Source organism: Hirundo rustica, chromosome 6, assembly GCF_015227805.2.
Source record: "Hirundo rustica isolate bHirRus1 chromosome 6, bHirRus1.pri.v3, whole genome shotgun sequence".
NCBI lineage: Eukaryota > Metazoa > Chordata > Aves > Passeriformes > Hirundinidae > Hirundo > Hirundo rustica.
In genome coordinates this window covers 7,268,542-7,293,467 of record NC_053455.1, presented here as the reverse complement: position 1 = coordinate 7,293,467, position 24,926 = coordinate 7,268,542, and the positions used below count along the sequence as shown (strand labels likewise).

Sequence of the window (24,926 nt, the reverse complement as noted above, 5' to 3'; positions counted from 1 at the left end):
ATAGAAAAAAAAAACAAACAAACAAAACCGCAGTGGAGCACAGGCAAAAGCTGAATGAACTCCCTCTCTGAAAGTGACAAAGGTTAAATTCTTAGTATCAGCTACAAAATCAAGTTTATCTAATGGAATTTTTAAAAAATAAACACTAAGAAAATTCAGCTGTATGGACATGCAAAACCTTTTCATTCCCAGGTAGCACAGTAACTGTGCAAATGAGGGTGAATTATTATTGATATAGAAACGCAGAACTCATCTGTGCAGTTTTATTCGTAGTTTACTCCTAGTATTTTATATGAAGCATCACACAGGACATTATCTCCATTTAACAAAGAAAGCTGGGAAATTCATTTAGGGATTTACTAACCAGACCAGTACATTTTGCACGTAAGTGAGATACATGCTGAAATACTTTGAAGAGGGTTAATAAACTAATTATTTTTGCTTTATTTCTTTGCTGTGCACTAGTTGTACTTGCTGCACAAATGGCTGTACATTACAGTGTACCTATCTGCCTCTTACAGTCCACATTTCTTTAAATGCTTTTTATCACTATCAGTGGGGAGAAATGGATTTGCATATTACACTGGGCTATCATTCAGAAGTATCAAATAACAACTGTATATAAATTACTTTAAAGATGACATGAGCATAAATGTAACACAGATCAGAAAAGGGATCTTAGAGACAACTGATTTTCAACACCCCTGCTGTGGGCAGGGACGCCTTCCACCAGACCAGGCTGTTTAGAGTCCAATCCAAGGTGTCCTTGAACAGCCCCAGGGATGGGGCAGCCACAGCTTCTCCTGGTAACCTGTGCCAAGCCCTCAGTTCCCTCACTCTAAAGGATTTTTTAATAGCTGATCTAATCCTACCCTTTCAGGTAGCTACCCGGAAGATAGATTATCAAAATATTGGTAACACCTTAAAGTCAACAGTATCTTTATGGCAATGATAGAGTGCTACTGTCCAAAGTCCACACGGAGACTTTACAGCAGGAAAGACCAGGGTAATAGGCAAGCCTGCCTTTTAATTCTATTATTCCTGCAAAACCACATTTTTTTAAACATGCAAATACGACCACAACACTACTACAAGATCAGAAAGTACTACTTTTACAATACTGAATATAGTTTCTGAAACTACAGAAAATATCTTCCCAATCTTAAAAGGAAAGCTAAACTGTTCAACTGCAAAAATACAGAATGAGAGCAGCAATCTAGAAAAAGCATCAAATCAGAATACTGAAGATGTGCATACTATTTTAAAGTAGAAAGGAACTAAACACAGAATTGTAGAATGATAAAACGATAGAATGGTTTGGGGGTTGGAAGGGGCCTTGAAATACAGCCAGCTGCAATCCACCTGCCATAGGCAGGGACACCTTTCACGAGACCAGGTTGCTCAGAGCCAGAGCAACAGAAGTATTTGCTTGATACTCAACTCTGGATTCCAGCAACTAAAACACAATATAAAAAAAATAAAAATATATAAAACAAATTAATTTGGATGATCATCAGTATTTAAAGCTTACATGGATTTAAGTTCCCTAAGACAAAAATAAGGATGGTAAAGCAGGGAGTATTCACTTGGAAATCTGTCCTGTGTGTACCTCCAGCCACTGATATCCTGTATGAGTTTTAAGCAAATTTCAGAATTTATCAAACATCTTTTTTTTTCAAGAACTAAAACAGGAGTGATACTGTCCTTCCTGCAAGTATCAGAAGAAGAAAATCCAAATATGTTGATGGAAAACCCATTGGAACGCTAATCTGTTCTTTGATGCTGACAGAGCAGGAAGTTTGGGGTTAACTGTCACTTACTTTAAAAGAGAAAAACAAAATAAACAAAAAAATACTCCACAAATAATAAACCCTAGCAAAGCACAGGGGAAGTGCAGTTTTATACTTGAAGCAAATGTGAAAGAAGAAATCCAGAGTTAGTGATGAGAGGCAGAGTGACATTTATAGCATTAAATACTAAGTATTGTACATTTAGAAAGGGATTGACTTGAACCACAGGAAACACTCCTGTTCACTTCAATGTATAAAACCAGCAATGACCAAGTTAGCTCTTAAACACTTACTTACCTTTTCACATTTTGAAACAAAGTCTAACTGGGATAGTTGACTTGCTAAAAGTGTGTCTTCTAATTATTAATATTTTATAACTGTGAAAGGATACGAGGAGTTCCTTCTGTCCTACACACCAGGTAGAGACAGGCAGCAATGACGTGGGTCGTCTTTCTGCCCCGGGTTAGATGTTTGCTCACAGCCATCTTGAAAAAATTAAAGGCAGTATCCAGACAATGTTGATTGAGCTGAAGCTGGTTTCCCAAGTGGTGAATCTGACGCTTCCCTAGAAAAATTAACAAGGAAAAGAGAAGCTTTACAACCATGCAGTTAATGCGCTTTTAGGTTGGGGTCTTTTAGTATTGGGGTTTTTTTTTAAGACAAAATCAAGGAAGAGGATTTTGGATTTCATCTCTTTGTGAAATACAGTGACCTCTCAAGTTTCAGGAACTATTTAGCCTCAGTGCCTCAGGACCAAAAAAAAAAACCAAACAAAAAAACAAACAACCCACAAAAAAACTCCTTGCTTTGGCCCGCTAAAAGTGAAACACATGCAATCAAATGCGCTCTGGAAAACGCTGTCACAAACATCAGTCCCACAGAGGATCCAAGCCATAGCCAAGACTTCTCAGAGAAAACATTATGCCCCTCTCCCTTAACATCATTTGCCAATTAGCATTTGATTAGCTGTAGCCAAAACTCAGAGGTCATGAGGTATTTGACACTGAGGTGCAAACAGAGAAGACATTTTGCTGCAGCTCTCCAAGAAGTGATGGAGTTTGCTGTTCCTCTGACCTCAAATGAAGTCTGCAAGGAAAGAGCTCTGCTCCTGGCTTGCCCATGATCCCAACGATGGGAGGCATTTCCTTCCTTGAAACACTCGCACCCCAGCCTTCATTTGAGGCTTGTCTGCCAGACTACTTAGGTTAGCTTGTGGCTTCAGGAAACAAATGTGCCTTCACCCTTAAGTAAAACAATAAAAAGAAAAAAAGTGTGTTTTGGATGATTCATTGCAGGAAGTGGTCCAGCTGCTGGGACAGATGCGGGAAGCAAGGTCCAATCCGTCCCCACAGCTCCAGCTTCAGAAGAATGTGCCGAAAAGACAGCTTAAGAAAAAGATGGGGGAAGTCATGAGGAAAACAGAGCACTCAAGTTCCCCAGTATGCAGGGTCAGACAGCACATCAAGAAAAGTCCTTTAATTCAATGTGCCGGGCAGATGTTTCCAGCACATGTATTTACAGGAAACTCTCATCTGTTCCCTTCAGAGATGTCAGGAGCAGCCTGTGGAAGGGGCACAAAGGTGCCTGCCATGCCCACCACTGCTCACAGGAAGCAATGGCAGCCACACAATGCTTCCCTGAACACCACTGGCTCCTGCACAGACCACACATCTCAGTTTTACACAAATCCCTACACCATCATCAATAATAACATGGGAAAAACGCTTCACCTCTGAACAACCTTTTGCCAAAGATGCTGGTTCTAACAAGAAGTGACTCCAGCCAGGCAGCTGGGGCCAGCAGGACTCCAGCCAAACAGGAGCTGCCACAAAGCAGCAGTTTCTCCTTCCTGCACACGTGGAAATTACTGCACTCACCACCAAGGTATCCTTTAAGGCACATTGGTCAACCAGGTGTAACACGTTTGGACGAAGAAGTAACAGCAGAGGAAGGATCCATCACCCTCCATAGGAGGCGTGGGCATGATAAGCTACTCAAAGGTAATCCAAAGCCCATTAGGTGAAGAGTTTTTCCACTGCCATCAGCAGGCCCTGGACTGGCACTCACCAGCCTCGAATGCAAATACAACATCTTCCTAAAATGAAGGTACTAGCTAGTACCCAGTCTTTCCAGAATTTTAATCCAAACTCCACAGCCTGTATGCTGCTTCTTCTGTCCCTAAGAAAGAATCAGTTTATACTAATTTGGGGGGAAAATGCATTTGAGTATTAAAACCTCATTTTGCAGAGGCAGCAAAGCGGCTTCCCATCAAAAACAAAGAATATACCAAAAGAGGAAAAAAGAATAACATAGAGAAAGATACTTGAAATTAATTTCTTTCATAAGCTATTTTCACCACTGAGCTGCTCCCATCCCCAAGCTACCATTAATATTCTGAGTATTTAACCTTTTCTTAATTTCAAATGTTGAAATATAATTAATTCATCATCATCCATCCTAAGAAAACAGTATGCTTGTTTGAGTAATATATGCATTTTTAGCTGAGCTCTTCATCCACCATCAATATTTTATAGTAGAATTACTCTAGGGGTAATTACTGAAAAAATACTAAAGTGATCTAAGAGAAAGGTACTTGTCTGCTTAGGAAATGCTACCCAAATGTTCTACTCAGCCTTCTGCAGACCAGAGAAGGCTTTAATTCTGTGGGCTAGGACTCCCTCAAGCTGCTCTGTGGTACTGTATCAGTCACAGAGTTTGTGGAAAAACAAGACAACTGTTACACTGCTGCTTATCCCCAAAATGAACAACTTAATTCAGGACAAGAATCATCCTAGAAATTATGTGTATCTTGATGACTAACTTGGTTTTGTCCTTATTTGTGAGAAGAGAGAAAGCAATGTACTGCTTACAGCATCATCTAAGATAAACATTTACATTCTGTAACCAGTCTCCTATTTACTAAGGAAAGATCAAAAGCTTTGTTGTTTCCCCATCACCACCTCCGCCCCCTGAATTTAACGTGACAACAAAATTCTATTTTTCTTATGTAACACTAAGAAAAAAATAGCTGGAAAAGTCAGCTTTAGCAATCGCGCTTCTAGATTTCTCCACGGGAAACTTCAAGATACCCTTTACTCCTTCTGATTCCTTCCCAGATTCAAGAATGCACTTCACAGAGTCCAAGAAAAGGCAGATATTGGCTAGATGGCTGTCACCCCAGTACTGCAGTACACAACCACGCCATTGTAGAGTGCCCTCACACTCGTCAGATGACAACCAAATGTATGTCATGTTTTGACTTCCAACCTTTTCTGCCTAGCTGGCCAATCTGACATTTCCAGAGCTGAAAAAATGTGTCTCCATAACATTTTATTTAACTATACATACAGTGAATTAATCTGTTGGTATCTGAAGAGCAGATGTTCATACATAGAGAAACTGGGCTTAAGAAAACAACTGATCAAAATAAACTCTCTATCCAATGCTCCAGTTTCTGCTGACAAACAAGAAAAGAGTCCAAACACTCATTCATACTGCCAGTCCTCAACATTAGAAGTCCTCAAAACTGAGCAGTGGCAGCCACAAACCTTGCTAAGCGCTGCGATACTGCTCCCCGAGCAGCAGGGTCAGTGCAGGGAGGAGCTGCCGAGCAGCTGCAAGCTCCAGGCCTGGGAAGATGAGCAAATCCCTCCAGCAGACCTACAGCACAGCATCATGGCCATCAGCCCTTGAAGGTCCTCCCACTCCCACTGCTCCCTGCTAGCTGGGTGGCATTTTACAACCTTGCATTTGCTGTTTCCCTCCTGTTTCCATCTTTGCTCACTCCCGGCGTGGCGTCAGTCGGCGCCCACAGCTGGCAGTGCCACTCTCACCGCATGCTCCCAGTGAGCTGCTCCAGAGTGCAAGGAGGCAACAAGGATCTGAGGAACTCAGCCAAAACACTGGGAATATCCAACAATACAATGCAGTCTACTAGCAATCTGCTCCACTCGGTGTTCACCCGATTCCATCACTGTTACAAACTCCAATGAATTGAAATTCTCTACTGGAAGGAAAAGAACTGATACGCCTTTAAATCCTGTCATGCTCTGGGTTATAGAACACTCACAACAACACCTTCCTAACTTTCTTATCCATTTTATCCTGCAAGACAGCTTTTTCAAAAGTTTCAATGTGACCCTGCTCTAAAAACCTGCAGCTACCATCTCAGTAGAATAAAGGAATATCATCACGTGGAACAGTCATAATTAAGTATTGCATTTTTTTTCCAAATTGCTATGTAGAAGCACAAGTTATAACACAAAATATACAGGGGTAAAGAAAGTCTTTTAGTAGGTGCATCTTATTAATAACTTGCAATAAGCATTGTCTCTTTTGGGCCTTACTGGTTTTTGACAGATGCTGGGATTCTTATTTTACACCACAAGAAATAGCACCTTTGAGGTCAAAGCTTACACTTCATGCTGCCCTTGCAATTAAGGGAAGGCAAGAAAATTGATATCTACGTACCTTTGGGAGAAGGGCAGGGAACAGTGTCTTTTTAAGAAGTCAGGACAAGCCCAACATCAAGGTTTCAAAAATCCTCCCCCTTCCCTCACCAGTAAAAAGCAATAAATTTTCCTTTAAAGAGCAAAAGAACAGAAGTCTATAAACTACAGAAATTTTGTGATGCACAGAGCACATACCACGCAATTCCCATTTATTTCTCAAAGGCTCGTAATACCATCGGGGTGGAGGGGGAGGCAGGGGAAGAAGTGAGAGAAAGAGAGAAGTTTGCACTTCTGTAATCGACACACAAAATCAAGTTCCCAGGCTACCAAGTAGTAAAGTTTATCACGCTCCTGAATCTGCAGCAAAAAACAAAAGGCCCTTTTCAGCTTTTAGTTCCAAGCCTACTAGGAAAAAAAAAAAAAAGTGTTTCTATCCATCTACTCCCAGCATGCTGAAAGAAACACCATCATCTTCTCATCTGATGCCAACATCGATGCTTTGAACTGGCACAGCAGACCTGAAGTGACAAGTTCACATTGGACCACTGAACACTACTATCCTTTTATTTCAGATAATTTCCATTCTTTTGACAGAGGAAACAGTGGTTATTACGAAACAAAATGTGTAGGCCAGAAATCACTGTCAAAATGAAATAGATTCGCAGAATATCTTGGTTCTATTAAATGCTTACACAAGAGGCACTTGAAAGCAAAACTGCAGCTTAAGTTATAATAGAAGCAAAGTAGAAAAGGAGAGGAAATCAGGCATATTCTTTACAAGCAATTTTCTTTCTTTTATGATCTCGTTACTACAGAAACATCTTGTTCTCTTCCCCTGTGGAAGAGGAATCATACCTTTTTTTGGATCCCTTAAAAGTCAGTAATGTCAAGCAGCTACAGCTCTACATTACTCTTATCTGGCTTCTGTCTGCTCATCTGCAGCCCTTCCTTCAGTCTGACAAAGGCTGTGACACTGCTACTTCATAGTACTTGTCAGGACGAAGCAGAAGTTTCTAGGGAAATAACAAAGCCAGAGCCTAAACGATTTGTTATTACGATTCTAAAGTGCATCATCAAAATCCAGGCATGTGAATTTTCCCCCCTATATACGATTTGCTCAAAGGGCCCTGAAAACTAGTGCTACCTGAAGCAGGGAACAGAGTCATGTTAACAGCACTAATCCTTCTTTTGCAGAAAGGATTGTTATGGTAACAAACACTAGGTTCTATTAAAAGAAACATTTTGGATGGGTTTCGATTGGGTATTCATTTCCAGCATTTGAATTACTTTACCAACTGAATTTTATGTGCAGATTTTGTTCTGCATTTGGGTTTTCATTCCTTTTCTTGCTTTGAAAAGGCTCCCCAAAAGAACTCCAAAAAAAAGGGAAAAAAGAGCAGTTTTTATGTGTGAGCATCCTTGCATGCTTTGTCACATCTTTCAGTTTCAGCAATTCCCAGCTCAAAGCCTGAATGAATTTCCTGCTCTTTGCTCTATGCCAGGCTTCTATGTTATTTGTGTAACAAATCAGTAAAACAAACAAACAAAGGCACAACAGGGACAGTCCAGTAGGGCTACACTCGTGAAGGCTGGTCCCAGCAGCCTAATCAAGGGGAGAGTCCTGCGATCAAAGCCAAGAAAACATTTAAAGGGAGGGAAGCGAGGCGACGGCTGCAGCGCTCACACCGACCATTTCCAGCCACACATGCAATACTGGGAGTAAGGAACAGCTTTATCCCTGCGAGCCTGTAAGGAAAAAGGCCAATGAGCAGTAAAAGTAGCAGCACAGCAGGACATTGCAGCAGTGCTGACCCAGCACAATAACGAGTTTAATTTTATCAAGGTTAGCTAAGAGTTATTCGCAGTAACACCTAATTGCCCGTGAGGAAAGTGATGACCATGCTGGCCTCGTGCCCATGCTCTGCCTAATCCCAGCCTAGCTCCAAATCTCTATCTTGCCATCTGGTTGTGGGTGCACCCCACATCCCCAAACCCAGGCTCTTCCACACAAGAACTCCCCAGTTCCTCTATGGGATGTGTCAGTTCCCAGGCTGAGCTACCTGGAGCCCGGGAACGCTTGGCCCCGCTCTGACTGCTGCATCCCCAGTGTCTGTGTCACCTGGCAGACCTGCTTCGGGGGCTGCCCAAGGGTACACTCTGTTCTGTTATCTCAGCAGAATAAAACAGTTCCTGGCCCCTTCTCTGTGATATTTCACCAACTGTGCCAGCAAAACTGTTTGTGGCAGTGAACAGAAAACCAAACCAGTAAACTGACCTGTGTTAAAAATAACCTTGTGAAATAAAAAAGACTTAATCCAGACCTGTTTACTGAAGGATTGATGCCTCCTCTTTATCTCTGTAGGGCCAGACCCAGACTGTGTGAGTGCAGAGACCTTTATACAATTTCTCTGCCCGCTGACAACAATCCAACCCATCCATTTTGCCTCCCATGAGAGAGCCCCATCTACCAGGTGCAGCTCCCCTCTGTCCTGGTAAAGCCCTTCCAGAGCACCTCAAAGGCCCATTCACTCATTCAGCTAAAGAGAACAACCATGCATCTTTAAGATTAATGGCTTAAAAATTCAGATGGTGTTCACTGCCGCAACCACTTTTTAAATATTTGATACAAAGCTACTTTTCTCTCACCTAGAAAATTTGCCGCTAACATCTCCTCAGCACTTACCCGTACTTCTTTAAGTATTCATTCCCTCAAAATTGGCCCTTGTATTCCATTAATGCCAAAACAGGCCTGCAAAGCGCTCACATAACTTCTCCCACCCCCCTCGTCAAGCACATTTTCCATTCCCTGATCCTATGATACCACTCCCACATGGATCACCTCTTTGCATATACAGCAACTGACCATCTGAATTAATTTGTTTTAGCCACTCTGAAAAATCTGGCATCGCAAGTGGTTCCTCTGATTTTCTGCATGCAGTTCCTGGAATTCTGCTTCCCTCACAGGTGGCACTTCTACTGCTGCCATTTCATTCCCATTTTCCATCTGACTGCTACCCACATTTCAACAACAAACCAGAAGCCATATGGTTGATGCACATTGATGCACTTAACCTATTGCTAATCTTGCCCATCGACCTCAAGATAGCAGCTTGCTCATTTCTTAACCCTGCTTAATTATTCTTTTCAGTGCAGCTAAAGAACAACTTCCTTATAAAGTCCTTATGGAACTTAACTTATGGCATCACGTTGGGAAACCATAGTCAATGCTGACATTAAAAGAAGACAAAACCCCAATAAAATCCTTATCTACTGATTCACCAGCATTGAAGGAACTGGATCACAACTGTTGTAAGTGAAGCTAAAGCCCAAGCTGTTCCTGCAGACAGCGTTCCCACCTCCAACATGACATTTACATTGCCACACACCGATACAGATGAGGGAATTTGCTGTGCTGAAAATCAACCCAAACAACCAAAAAAAGCTGAATTTTCATTTGGAACAGTTCCCTCATGTAACTCAACAAGCAGCCTCCCAAACCCTAACGGCGGCAGAATGTGGCAGGGGTGAGGAGAAACGCTGTCAGCAGCCACATACATGTGGCTCAACTTAAAGCAAAAGTGAGACTGAAGCCTAAATGGGTCAAAGAGAAAAGTACACACTATCCCTACACTTCCCTCCTGTTTCCCTGCTACTGCTCCCAGCCCTCGCTGCACCTCCTGTACAAGGCAGCTTACACGAAGTCTGATTCACCACAGTTCAAACAAATGCTATCGTGCTCATTAGTTATTTGTCTATTAGAAGGATTCAGGTCGTTTCAGATTCATTTTGAAAGAAAGCAAATATGGGCTTTTTTATATCTAAAAGTTTAGCTGATTTTTTTTTTTTTACTTGCAGAAGATTTGCAGCTGTTTCAAAGTTGAAACAGCTGGAAAGCTGTGCTACTGGCAAGAACTGTGAGCACATGTATGATTAATGTAGCATAACCCTTACCTGTCTCACATTAAGGGAACTGGAAAGAAAAAAATTAAAATACCAAGAACTTTTAGATAGTGGTAGCTTTGGGACATGCAAGATTTCCTTCTGAAAGCACCACCAGCTAGGCCTTGCTTTTATCTTTCTCTGTATTGTTTGGACAGCGATTTTTTTTCTTTTAATTATATTTTAAAGGACCGTTATTCTTACACTTATCAATTACCAGTTGTTATTCTTGTCACAACAAGGAACATTTCTGCTGTCACACATTACTGCTGATCCAAGCACTACCTTCAACCAGCCCAAATCATTTTTACATCACTGCAAGAAAAAAAAAAAATAAAATTGCTCATGACATAATCTGACAGTTCTGAAAAGATCACTTTTTAAAAGTTTAAAAAACCTGCAATTCTAGCATGAGAACGATAGAACCTATTTCATACTTTTACAGCGTAGAAAGCACTTAACTAACAAGCAACTGTCATCAATCTACACAACGGGAAAAATTCATGAATACAGCACAATATGGGAGAAAAAAAATCCACTACCTGTGGGTAAAAGTTATCAATATCTTTGAAACAAAACAAAAACGATGACTGAACACAAAGGGATCCATTGCTGCAGTGGAAAACTTTGCAGATGCGAGCAGCATATAAATCAGCGCGGTGTTATCTGCTCGCTGACAGCCAGCTCTCCTGCCTTCTCTGCAGATCGGGGTTTTCGCCAGGCACAGAAGAGTGAAAGCTGACAGGAGCCATTTTTCAGCCTTGCAAACACCATGGAAGCCGACAGCAGCCCCAGGAGTCACGGTGCATCTCATGGGCGAGGAGGATGCAGGAGCTGATGGTATCCCCTGCCAGAACTGCCACTGAGACCAAGGGACAGGGACAGGAGCAGAAGTAATTGAGTTACCACAGCTGAACAATTACCACTTCCCAGCTGCACTGCAGCAGCCATTAGATAAGGTCACACATACTAAGATTGTTTAAAAAAAAAACACCCAAAAACAACCTTCCTGTTTAATCCATATTCCCTGCAATAAAAGCCAGTCCAGCCTTTCCCTTTTCCTGCCAAGAGGCCCCTGTGTATCCCTGTGAACCTTCCCTACTTTCCTTGTCCACTTTTAACGCTCACCGTTCATAACACGTCTGAGAATTTACTTGTCCTCAGACACGCACAGAACAATTTTCCTGTCCTAGAGCTCAGCCCTGCTCCTCTGCACACCAGTTGTTCTGTCAAAATACAGCTGTTAGTGGTAAGTTATTTGCACTCTCCATCATCCAACTGTGAAGGCAGGAAGGACCATACAGGCAGACACTAATATCCACTCTGCTCTCAGCCTCTACTTAAGGCTGCTGCTGCTTCCGCAGGACTGAAAAAGGCCTGTGAGCCCAAAGCTACTTTTGGGCTCTGATTTTCATTGTGGGGGGTTGTTTTTTGGGCTTTGGGGTTTTCTTTCCTTTCTCTTTCCCTATAATTCCACATACACATCTAACAAAGGGCCCTCTCTTCATCCAGACCCTCCCCAACCGGCAGTCAAAGAAGACAACGCAGTCATTTCCAAAGTAAAAATCTCATAAATATCCACTAATTGGCAAATACCTTAAATCATCAAAACCCATGGAAATGCAGTGAGAAGGCATCAAGGTGAAAGGATGCAGAGAGAAGTAGTTGAGGGGGTGAAGAAAAAGAGGGAGTTATTAGAGATATCAAAGGGATAAGAGATAAAACATGATCTAAAAATGGAAGCAGAGAGAACTGAAATCAAGCAGGGAAAGGCACAGAGCTGTTACAAAAGCAAGACTGTATTAGGGTAATACTTATTTAAGGTATTTTTATATGAAGCTGACGAGTGGTCAAATGCTTATTCCTTTATAAAGAAGGGATAAGAAACCTGGCAGTTAGGTAAGGCAGCATCAATCTTTATCCAGGCTGCAGCTAAAGAATTAAATTCCGCCCTTAGCTCGTCCCTGGCAGCTGAGTCCATCAGCTACAGCATTCATGCAAGCAGTGTGATTCTGCAGGGGCTGCTCTCCTTTAGCACCACAAATGGCCTATTTAGATCAAAGCTCCAGCTGCCCTTGCTAACTGCACCTCAGTCCTGCCCAGAGATGACAAGACATCATGGACAGGGCTTCAGCCTCAACTCTGCATTTCCTTCCCTTTTAAACTAAGTATAACTGAAGGTTGCCACAAATCTCAGCCAAACCATGTAGTGAATCAGTGATGCCATTTATCAAGTCAGTCTCTTGTGGTATCTACTTCAGCCTGGAGTTGGAAAGAGATTTATGTTCAAAGAGAGAATGCACATATTTCAGGAACAGCCTTGTATTTCTTTAAACAATAACATTTATGTAAGTCAGATGTACAGACTGTTTCAGTAAAGAATTAAAACTACAATGCCATCTACATATTTCTAGAGAGCCAATATGGCCCTCTTAGAAAGTATTTGGCATATCCGAATAATATTTATCTGTATGTTTGTGATTCCTTACATTTATATGAGGCTACTATTTATGTATGGGATGTCATACATCAACAACTGTTTGGGATGAGGAAATTCTCACTAGACTTTGTTCTTCTCCTCTGGAGCCCTGATAACCCTAGAATAAAAGTTTGAGAGCATGGCTGGGAAATAGGGGATGGATGTTTAAAGACCCAGAAATTGAACTTAGAACCTTCACCTAATTATCAGACATGATTTGTTAAGAGAAAAGCAGAAGTTCACTAGATCTCTGGAAGATGAGGGAAGTTTGAGCCATAAATAGATAGAAGCATGAGTTCATGCCTAAGGGCTAATAACATGAAATTAAAGGAAAATGTAAGCACTATGTTAACAGGACCTTACAACAAAACTCACTGGACCTCATAATAGTTTCCCAAGGGAACTGGTGGAAACTCCCTCTGCTTGGAACATATGAATCCAGTAAGGGCAAAAGACAAGAAAAAATCATGATACGGAATGATGCTACATAAGAAAAATGGGCTAAGATGATTTACTAGGTTAAAGGAAGTTCTTATGCTTATGCAAAACTGTAACCTTCAGAAAGGCTGCTTTGTATGACAGAATCATTCTGTATTCTGTGTACAGAACAAGGGAAAAAAATCCCTCCACCCTTTCCTCCCCAAATAGCCATCACTGCTGACTCGTACAACAGCCTTCAGCCCGCTCAGTTTGACACAGAACAACACAGACCCACTGTCAGTCACACAGAACAGCCTGACCTGGACAGCAAAGATCCACCTACTCAAGTTTCTGCCTCTTATTCTTTTTTTCCAGTCACCACACCATTATGGTTTTCCTAAATTAAATATTCATTAAATATTAAATGACATTAATTATTTATTAAATATTGTATTAACAGCCCATCCCACCAAAAAAAAACCAACACCTCAACACTTGTTCATACAACAAAATCTGAGACATTTTCTCCATAACCAAATCTTCAGATACCAACTTCCTTTGCTCTTCCAGATGATCCACTTACCTCCTGTGTGCCAGTCCTTAGTAGTTAAAGAAAATTTTAGGTAAGCACAATTACATTTTTCTGTTCTTTATGCACTGAACCTTAAAGATCAATTACAACAGGGCTTTTTCTGTGCAGCCTGACTCCAAGATAGGATGTGAGATCATCCATTAAACATACATATCCAAGACTAGATGCATTATTAATTTCTCTTCCTCTAGGTAATATGGTATGGTGAAAAATAGCTACCAGAGAACAGACTGACTACTAAAGACTTAAACAGAAATCAGTGGATTTATGTGATGATTGCTATGCAGCAACCTAACAGATCTCATTAAAGAAGACATGGATTCTTCTCCCCTGCTACTGCCACTGCTCCTACAGGATGCTCAACACAAGAAAGAGTATTCATTGCAACAAATCCCCAAAATAGTTCTGAGACCAGCTGAGAGAATGATCTATCTGAATTTAACATTACCTGGGTGTGACTACAGACAGGTCTAAATTTCATAGCATTTTCTGATTGGTGATAGTGTTTAGATTTTTTTTTTTTTTTTAAATAAACTGACTTTTATAAAATACAACCTGCCTCAGAGTTTCAATCAGGCAGGTGCTGTGAACACCAAAATGAGCTTTTTCTTTGACTTTGTGCAGCTGTAATCAAAGAAGCTGCCCTAAGGAATCGCTTAACATCAGCATCATCTTGAACCTAACTAACATACTGCTTCAATACAGTCCCCAGAGTAAATTCTATTTACTCACCTATTTCAAAATCCACAAAAATAAACAAACACTTCAATCAACTGCCTGCCTCAGACCTGTTTATGCTACAAGCGGCTCCTCACTGAAGGCCTCAGAAGTTCTATTGCTACATTAATCAGCCTCAAGGATCATGGTTTCCCTCTGCAAAATAGTTACAATCTGGTCCTGCCTACCTTTTGTATTTTACTTGAGTGTTACGAAAAGCAGACAGGCTGATGAAATTCTGCCTAGCTTTGTGCAAGATAGCCTTGCATCCACGTATCCATGCCCCTGGCAGCTACAACAGCAACAGGACACACCCAAGTTCACATTTCTCTATGGTCAAATGCCACCCTACTGCACTGTCCCACAACAAGAAGCATAGGTGCTGCTTTGTTTAATCCAGCTTTTATTACCTTAAGCACCCAACCCCTACTGAAAGCCATGCCCCTATGGATGGGAAGCTGAACTTAGCACAACCAAACATTTCTAAGGGCCTCAAATCAGCTGCGGTTTTACCCTCTAGTAACAGTGCCTGTTATCATTTTGAAATCAGAGCACTCAAACTTTAACCACATCTTGTTGCAAGTAGCTGTTATTATGTCATCTCCCTTCTATGCTTTCTACAGACTGAATCAGGAACGGGTATCTGACACAAGGATCCTTCTTAGCTTAACAGGGAGTGAGTGTTTCTGGAGGAGATGGAAAACCACATACGATTCCCTGCACTGAGCCATGGAGACAGGTGACAGCCCTTGACTTCTGCTGCAAAATTCATTCCAAATGTACTTTTTTAAGAACTCGATTTTCGTTTCCATGTGACTGCTTACACTCCCTTATGCTCTCCTTTATCTTCTGCTGAAGTTTTCTTAGGATATTGAATTTGGTATTTAATATTCAGTGTCACTGTAATCCCACAACTTGACTTTGCTGGCACGACAAATCAGTGTTTCTGAGAAATCCAAAACAACCTCAAAGCTTTCTTTCCCTCTATGTCAAAGACCTTAATCAATGTCAAGTTTCCTCTTCTTCTTAAAGCTGGAGTCAAACACTGCAATGATCTCAGAATGAAATTTGTCAGATCAAAAACTAAAGAGCAATGTTGGGGGAAACAAACCACCCACACATGCCATAGGAAAACTGTGTAGCTGATGGCAAAAAGAACATCTGAGCACAGCTGTAATCCTGCAAAATGAACATTTTTTTCTATTCTCAGTTACCCCAGATCTACAATAGGGTGCAAACTACCCTTGAGGAGACCATCTGCCATCAATGCGTGGTGGACTCACCATGGACAGAGAACACAAGCAGACAGAAGTATGTTTATGATCCACAGGATGTCTAACAACTTTATTTTGACCAAAGCTACAGATACCCATTTGCTCTCAAGAAAGAAGCTGGCAGCAAGCAAGAGTTAACTTTTAGTATAGGGCCAGCTGGAATAACACAGACCACTCAGACAACAAACGTCACCTCACAAGCACCCTGGATTTGTTCCAAAAATCACTTGAAAAGTGGTATTCTTTCTTGACACGCTCAAGGACTGATTCAGCTTGCACCAGAAGCAGTATTATTTTTTTTTTCCTAGTGCTTGTCAGGAACCATAGTTTCTAAATCTACTTTGAGATGCCTTTGAATAGTCTCAAGATACACGTTTTCCCACAGTATCACTAAGCAACCCTGTAAATTATTTTCCTTGTATTCAAGTTTAAAAACAAGATTTCAAGTAGCTAAATATGTCAGATTATTTCCCCACCTCCTACTTCTAAAATGAAGAAACCTTTATTTATGGAAATATTTTTTAAGGTGGAAAGGGACTGTATTTGCAAAGCTATTCACCCACATTAGTACTACTATGAAATCACTTGCAAGATTTCTGCTGACATTCAATAATTTTATTTCTAGCTATTTTCCCTGAGCTTTCACAACGAGGGAGCAAGCAAACATAACACCTGCTTGGATTTGGCAAGCTGCATGGGGCTCAGGATAATAAGGCAACCCCTCTAAAATCTCCTAATTTATATAGATGCTGATGTGCTGACAATAGAAGGAGAGCTTCTCACTCCACCTTTGAAAATGAGGATGAATTTGGACTAATAAATTGTGAGGATTTATCTGATATTTAAAATGGAAGCTGGTAATTAGAGAAGAGTGAGTGATAAATTAAGAGCCATTAGTGATTTACTGCATTTTCATATAAAATCTGTTCTCTTCACAGCAAAAGTAGGGTAAAAAGCAGGAGAGGACACACAAAAACCTCAGTCTGAAGACTAAATTCAACTGGGCTAGCTGGGCCTGTACTTTTCATCATTTTATTTTTTGTAAGAGTATTTTCCCTATCTTTCTTGGATTAGAAGAAATCTATTTTTTTCTTTTGTAATACATCAGGTAAAATAGCAGAGGATGAAGTTGCTGGTGATGGTTGAAAGGGGAAATCCAACATCCCCCCATCCATCCCACCACCACCCCTTGCACCAGCTCCTAGTGCTCTTAAGATTTTGTGCTGAGACACAACCCAAGGAAAAAGGACAAGCATTCTGTTTTCTACAGGCATCAGCCAGAGCAAGAAAGAGAAGTGAGACAAGCCTTGGCAAGAAGTGCAGCCACAAGCCTTGAGCGAAGCTCATCAGTAACACACAACTTCTGTGCTTTATCTAAGATTACAGAAACATCATGGGATCACAAAATGGTTTGGGCTGGAAGGGACCTTAAAGATCATCAAGCTCCAACACCCCCTGCCATGGGCAGGGACACCAGTCCAGGTTGCTCCGAGCACCATCCAAACCGGCCTTGAACACTTCCAGGGATGGGGCAGCCACAACTTCCCCAAGCAGCATCAGCTGGTGTCTCACCACCCTTAAAGGGAAGAATTTCTTCCTAATATCTCATCTAAAGTTAACCTCCTTTAGTTTAAAGCCATTCCTCCTTGTCCTGTCACTACATGCCACAAGCAAAGACATCCATCTCCTAATCTAATTTATAAATGTCTTTTCCCACGTAGAAGTATTTCTATGCTTCTGAGTTTGCACACGTGCTCAACAGAACCAGAAATGCATGAACTGGCTCTGCCAAACTCTGGAAATAAGTACCAGGATGACTTTTAAGGATGATCAGCTGTGCTTTAGCACCTGTGCTAACCTGCCAGAGTGTGGCTGGAAACCGCAATATTTATGTCTCCCTTTTAGACAAGATAATGTGATGCCTTCTAAAAAGGAAGGACATTGAGGGTGGCTTTGTCTTATGCATCAATTTTCTAAGGTCAGGAAATTAGCAACCTCAGGTTCCCTAGTTCTGTATTGTTACCAGAAAAACCCTCAAGCCTCAGACCAGACGTAATGACCCAGTGTCTGCAGGGCAACCCATTCTCAGAAATTCATCCCAAGTGTACGGGCTACAGAGCAAAATAGCAAATTCATGATTCCTACCGTAAAAATGCACAGAGTGCTTTCCCTGAATCCTGATTTGTAAGAGCAATCAAATAGTACACCTAAAGTACAATGGAAACACTAATCAATATATCTTCTCTCTAAGGAATGACAGCCATACAGGAGAAGATGCGGGTGCAATTCCTATACATCCTAAGTGATTCCACAAACCCAGTTCTGTGTATACCTCAGAAACTGGAACTGTGATCCGAATCTGCTTTCTTAGTATTATGCATTTCATCATATACTACCCAAAAGTACAAATAATTGACTGAGTGGTACTAGGGCACATAAAGGAAGAGTATACAGCTTTCTTCTAAAAATCCCATTCCTAATTGATTTTATTAAAAATTCATTTATATGCTCATTTGCGTAATATAACTTCATGGGGAGTCACACATTTGGACATAATTAGCCACTTTTTTTGTGGCATTCGGTGCTAATGACCTTTCTTTGAAGAAAGATTCATGTTTGATTTTTCTATTGTTCAAACTCAAGAGAAGCCTCTTCGGGTTGAAAACACAGGAATCCTCTGAACTGACTTTAAACTCCTAAGCAATCAGTGGCCTTTCCAATTAATTTTCGCTGGGTTTGTTTGGGGCAGCTTTGTTGTAACAGCATGAAGGCTTTAAATCTTGGTGATTAAAGCCATCTTCTAGGTACATACTTGGTGTCCCAAAGAGTAATGCCGAGCAAATACAGCTCCTGCTGATATCCAGGGCAGGTCTACACAGCATGGATCAAAACCAGGCTTAAGTATGCTAAGCCCAGCTTGCCACACTGGAGCCCGGGTTTGAGGAGATCTCTCTCTCTACTTTTTAAGTGTCATTTGCTTATAATTGCTATTAGAAAACAAAGTTAAAAGAAAAATCTCTGAGTAGGAAATAATAGCAGTCATTTTTCAAGTGTTTTATTCTTAGTGTAGGAAATTACATCTAAAATTACAGCAATAATAATGCCTTCAGGAGGCACTATGCATCTGAGAATTCTTCCCCCCTCCTGCAATTACTTAAACTTCCTTCATTTCTATCTACATGTTTAGCACTACTTAGGTTTAATCTAAGCAGTCTAGTATTTAGCTGTTTTTATTGTCCAAAATTATTCAATTATTTGAGTACAAAGAGGGGGAAAACATTTTCGTCTAGAGGAATAGTTTGGAACTTTAAACTCATGATTTCCCATTCTACATTTAACCATAAACAACCAGTTCTGCAAAGCCTTAGGAAAAAAACAACTTTCTTTACAACTCTAATTACTTTACAACTGCTGAGGGGAAAAAAAAAAATTACTACATTTTGTACGTATGTTGCAAAGTTTTTTCCAGAAAAAAACTCTGCAACATACATATAAATAAGAGAAAAAGCACTACATTTACTGAAGACATTGAAAATACATTGTGCATTAGGAGCCTGCATTTCTTTTTTTAAAGAGAGTCTTTCCAGAGCAGACTGAAGTTCCTGCCCTTCCAAATTCACCAGGTTAAATTCCATCTCATTCCTGAAACAGGTTATGTCCAGCTTCTGAAGCCTTTCACCTTTGCTAAAACATTCAATACTTGCACATTGCACTCCTTCATTCCTTACTGCAAGCTTTCATTATCTCAGCACCCAAGGACGAATACTCTGTCTACAGCCCAGACATGGTCCCACACATCCAGCATCCAACCTCCTGAATTATCCCATATAACACTTTTACATCAAACATGGCCAAAAAGCCATGTGAGAGAAAATTCCGCTCTGAGCAGCTCTCACTAGAGCAAACCCAACATTTTCAGGAAAGGCTCTACTTTAAAGACATGTTTAAAGAAAGAAATTCTCTTTCTCACCACTCCTCCCATGAAATTACACTTGAATAAGCATGGCAATGGCAGAATTGAAACTCATTTTCCAGGCATGTTTTGAGCCGTGTGTAACAGCACCACCTGGTGATTGAGGCTGTACAGGATTTTGAACCCATCCACTAAGTTAAGGCACGGTCATCAGCACAGAACAGCTTTTAATTCGGAATTTTTATAATCTGGAAATTTTTTCCATTAAAAATACATGCAATTTTTACCAGCAAATGGTAAAATTTTGTGATTTAGTTAAAAAATTAATCAAACTCTTCAGACCTAACATCAGCTGACTTCTGATGATAAGTAAGGAAAACTCTTGACATAGGAACACTCAGTTTTGTAAAATACAGCAATTGGTTCCAGTGTTTTAACATACTAGGTTAACCAAATGATTGTTTAAAGGTTTGCTTTGAAGTTCAGACAGGCAGAAAAGCCACCTCAGAACCAGAAACAGTCACGCCTGAGTTACTAAAATACTTGAAAAATACCGAACTGGATGTCATGTATGCTGTATTTTCTAAACTGATTAATATATAAACAGAATTAGCATTTTGGTCCTAAAACGCATTACAAATTTTACTGCTGCTCCATCGAAGCATCGCAGAACACCTAATAAACGTTGCTGGAAAAAATCCTTAGGGTCCCTGAAATGAAAATGTACTCCCCAAAGATGTCACGAGCAGCAAGAATTCTGTTAGAGCCGAGCATTTCTTCATCTTCACTCCTTTTTAAGTTGTGACTAAATTAGCACAGCCTGCACACTCCAGGGTGTGTGCTGGGAGGAGGGAGGGGGAGAAAACGGAAGATATCAAGGCCTGAGGCACTTCAAGCAGAGAGCATCCATCTGCCAGCAGCAGTCAATGAACAGAACATTTCTAAAAACCTTCCCACTCATGTTAAGTCCGGCCAAGAGAACAAAAAACACCTTCCTCCACCCTGACTGTGCAGGACTGAACGTAACAGGACAGTGGGTTATAAACAAATGTTTAAAGAAACTCTAAGAGAAAAAAGAAATAGAGAAGCTCACTGTGCAGCTCTGTGTTCAGCCTCCCCTGCTGCAGAACGGGTGTAAGAGGCTCCTGCTCACCTCCACGTCACCCACTGCCTCCTCCAATCTATGGTGGCATGTGGAGGAGGGAAATGATAAAAGGAAAACAAGGAAAGAAAAAAATAAGGATTGGTTCTTTTTCTTTTTTTTTTATTTGGCTTGTGAAACCCAGATTTTTTCAGGGTTCCAGTAAAGAGGTGCATTGCCCAAGATAAGGCCCAGCATATTTGGGTGTAGGGGGTGGGAAGGGGTAATTGAGGGATGGGAAAGGCTGGGATTGAACTGGCTTTTGAACAAGGCACCTATCGCGGAACTGGACTCCAGAGCTGCAGGATTCTGATGGCAACACCACCCAGAGCAGTTCCAAACCTTCACACAACAGCTCCTTCCCACCCACAGACCACACCAAACCAGCCCTCTGGGCTGACACAACCTGCAGGGAAGGACAGCAAACCCCAGCGCTGCAATCACCCTGCTCAAAGATAACTTGCTTGCATGCACAGAGTTGTTGTTCAAACTGGGACCAGAGTTTGGTTTGGAGGTTTCTGGTGGTTTCTTCTTCTGAGCAGGGGGCTGACATAGGTAGTCTGCTAATAAATTTGCTGGTGTGGCTGTACCGGATACAGGAAGCTGCCACTGACACACATTTCACACCTGATACAGAACCCAGAGGTTTCTGATTTTTTTCTGTTGTTATTTCTACAAAGGTCCAGAAGTTTAATGCTGTGGCCATTATTTCAGAAAAACAATCTTCAAAAAAAAATGCAATAGCTCCAAAAGCAAATCGCACTTGCAGACCCTCGGGCTTGGGGAACGCTTTCTTGTACTGTCACATCACCAACGCTCCAATTTATTTCACAGAACAAAACAAAAAGCACTTTCAACACATGACAAGAACTCAGCACTATCAGAGAACACAACACCAAAAAGCAACAACAACCTTCCTCCTCTCAAGTTTTTAGCCACAGTGCCTATAAAACGACATAAACACTTCAAAACTCATGTTTCAATGTTTGAGACAGTCCGATGCCACAAAAGTGACATACGCTTTCTTTTCATTATCAAAAAAGAAAGCAGCAGTTACACGGAACATAAACCAAAGCTGTATTACCTGGAGTATATTTCAAGCTTGTCTAGCAACATTTCAAAGCCAAAATGTCTTAATACAGAGGATTGTTAGAAGGGGCACATTACTAGTGCTGAAATTTATAGATATTACTAGAGGGGGAGGAAGGAGAGAGAGGCGGTTGCCTATTTTCTGCCACACTGTATGAGAAGGAAGATGAACCTATTAATACCTAAGTTCATTTCCTCATGAATAGTACTATAAAAAGCAAATGTTTTAAAAAACATAAGCCTACTAGGTAAACTATCTTTAAGTACAGGATTGCTCTCAAGAGAAATGACAAGTTTCAATTACCTACACAAGGCTGCAGGGAAATAAATCTCCATCAGTGAATTCCACAAATGAGATCAGTATCGTGCTACTCTGCGTCACAGAGAAACTCTGAAATTTAACAGGGAGAAATTTGGAAATACAAAAGGCCAAAACTTTAATATCCAAGCAAGAAATTTCACATGTGTGCAGAACTTTAGAGGGCATTTCTTCTCTTGTTTGATGAAATGAAGGAGAGATTTGTGCTTCCCTGCCACGAGAGTTCTCTTGCCCACAGCCAGCTAATAAACAAAGAGACGGAGCAGAGACCAGAGAGGAGCCAGAGCAAAGGAATCATGAAAGATGCTTTTAACTCCAGAGTCACAAACAGGCCAGTTCAAAGCAGCTGAACATGCAAATATTTCTAGTTATTAGTTAAGACAACACAAGTCTTGTTAACTCATTTGATTAAGACTGCAATTTTATTTTTTTTCAACTTCAAAGACAACCTTTAAAAGTAAGAGACTGTCCTCAGTCCCAGGACAATCTCTCTGTTTACTCAGTCACATACAGACCGAACCAACACTGCTGAGGAACTTTAGAAATGCCTTTTCTAATTTTTCCCTTTTCTGGCTAAGCAAACACAGGAACAGAGTTAGGAAGACCAGCAAAGCTTGACTCACATATTTCAACCCAGTGGAATGCTGTGCTCAAATTTTTAAGCTGTCAAACAGCCTCTGGGCAAAATCTAGACATTATCTCCAGCAGATCTCTACTCTTAAAGGACCCCAGATCTTCTTCTTAGATCAGATCTCATTAAAGGACACATGGACTCTTCTCCATTAAACTGTCCCTATAAGGATAAAGAGCACATCAAAAGCATCTCCAAGACAGGTACTTTATTCATCACTCTTCAGCAAAACACAAAAATGGCCAAGATTTAAGACGATAAAAATTTTCAAATTTCAACTCAAGTAGAAAGTAATTAATCAACGTATAACCAAAAGGTTGTCCCTGATCAGCTGATGAACTCAACTGGTCTTTTAACAATGGTAACTGGAGATGATGAAGTACAGGGTCTCATTAGCAAAATGAGATCGAAGAGATTCTCCATGTGCTTAAGAAGAAACCAGAGTACCAGAAGGACCCCAGCTTCCTCAGAGGCCTCTGAATCAAATTACTCTAGAGTAATAGGGAAATAGGGAAGTACAGTTTCCTGCTTTTACCCAAATTCTTGGAGTAACTCATGCTGGCTAAGAGTAGGTTTTCTGCCTCTGAGGTTTTTTGCTTTCCTTAGATAAGTGTTTTTCCCATCTTTTCAAGTCTTTACTGATTAGTGCAGCTGCCTGCAAACCCTGGAAGATGAAGCTCTGAGGAAAGTGTCCAAGATACTGAGATACCCTGAAAACTCAGCCACCAGGGAGTCCAGCATCAAGCTGTGGCTTGTGCTGCTGGAACTTACCACAGCCTGCATTGAAGCAGAGGACCAGGAAAGCCCACACTTACTGAGATCCAAGCAAGCCTCAGAAGAACAGCAGTCCAGTAAGCTGGAAGTCAAACACAACAGCCCAGTAACACCAGGAAAGTTCTCTGTTGAATTGTTATGTGATCAGTAACAGAAATCACAAATGCAAAAGGGGAAACAAGCGGGGAAAACAACATTCCTTTAAAATTGTTTGATGAAGAAGTTAAGGACCAAAGAATTATCATCCCAGCTCACAACGTTTCTACATTCCTGGCTCTGGAGCATGTTCTGATGAGAGAGAGAGAGTAATGAAAGTCAAGAAACACTTATTCAAGAAACAAATATGTGAATGTTATGGCTAGGATACATCCATGGTTTAGCAGATGCTGGATCTACAAGACAGGAGGAAAAAAAGCTGTGAGTGGCCTCAGTGGGAAGTTTGAACTTGTTAACATGCAAAAGGGCAGAACAGTTGGATGCAATTCGTAGTTCAGTTTTGGCCATGTTAACTCTATGTCAACAAGGAGAAACACAAATACAGCCAGATTCAGCAGACACCAAAGCCTACGATTCATCACCCTTATCTCCAGAGATGAGTGACTGGGCTTAGTCAATATAGACTTCCCTTCAGTGAGTGAAGAGAAACAGACGCTTCAGAGAATGAGTCACTGACTTCCTTTCGGATTAATTTAATCGCACCCTGAATCAGTCTGCCTCTATGCAGAGCCTCTGAAAGGAGATGAGAAACAGGAGCTCATACAGGCATCTAAATTCTGCCACCCATGTCCAGATGTGATATAGGACTAGATGGAAGAGGTATGTTGAGGTTGAAGAAGTTTACCAAGGGAAAAGGTTGTACTTGAAACCTCAACCACCAAACCAAACACACAACAAAAAATCCACCACCCAAAAAAACCAGCCACACACAAAATACATGTAATATCATCCCTAATGAAAAGAAGATTCCCCCTTATCCTCCTTCAAAGAGAGACAGGGGAAGTTAACACATAATGTGAAGATGAAAGAAAAATTGTTAATAAGAGAGGACTCGTAAGGGACAAGGCAGTAGACAGATCAAAGGGTAAAACTGAAGCAATGGTCCGGCTAGAAGAGAAAGTCTTTCAAAGCCTTAGTGAGTAAAGAAATTTAGGAAGATATGAAGCAAAATCAGAAAAGGAGAACTTTAAGCAATGATTAGTTTAACAGACAACAAGAGAAAACTCGATGTGCTAACAAACAGAGAGATGAGAGGATTAGGATTAGCTTCTATCACAACAGAAATGAAGGCAAGGACAAGATAATGGCAGAGAGCCTAGACTAGAATTTTCATTATTGAAATCAAAACTGGGGACAGGAATTGATACAGGAGGAAGAGTCAAAGAAAAGATTGCATCTGA

At 40.9% G+C, this 24,926-nt stretch overlaps 1 protein-coding gene across 2 annotated transcripts in view; it reads right to left on the bottom strand.

Moving 5' to 3' along the window:
• Window positions 1–24,926, bottom strand: part of BRF1 (BRF1 RNA polymerase III transcription initiation factor subunit) — a 171,875-nt gene that overhangs the window by 126,728 nt on the left and 20,221 nt on the right. The window contains exons 1-2 of one of the 2 annotated variants that reach the window (XM_040066097.1): window positions 20,669–20,708; window positions 2,182–2,355 (exon numbers count right to left, since the gene is read on the bottom strand). In XM_040066097.1, the coding sequence (XP_039922031.1) occupies window positions 2,182–2,275 (94 nt within the window). In that variant the 5' untranslated portion in view covers window positions 2,276–2,355; window positions 20,669–20,708. Of the gene's footprint in view, window positions 1–2,181; window positions 2,356–20,668; window positions 20,709–24,926 lie in introns of those variants that run through there. The other variant, XM_040066096.2, reaches the window with a different exon arrangement.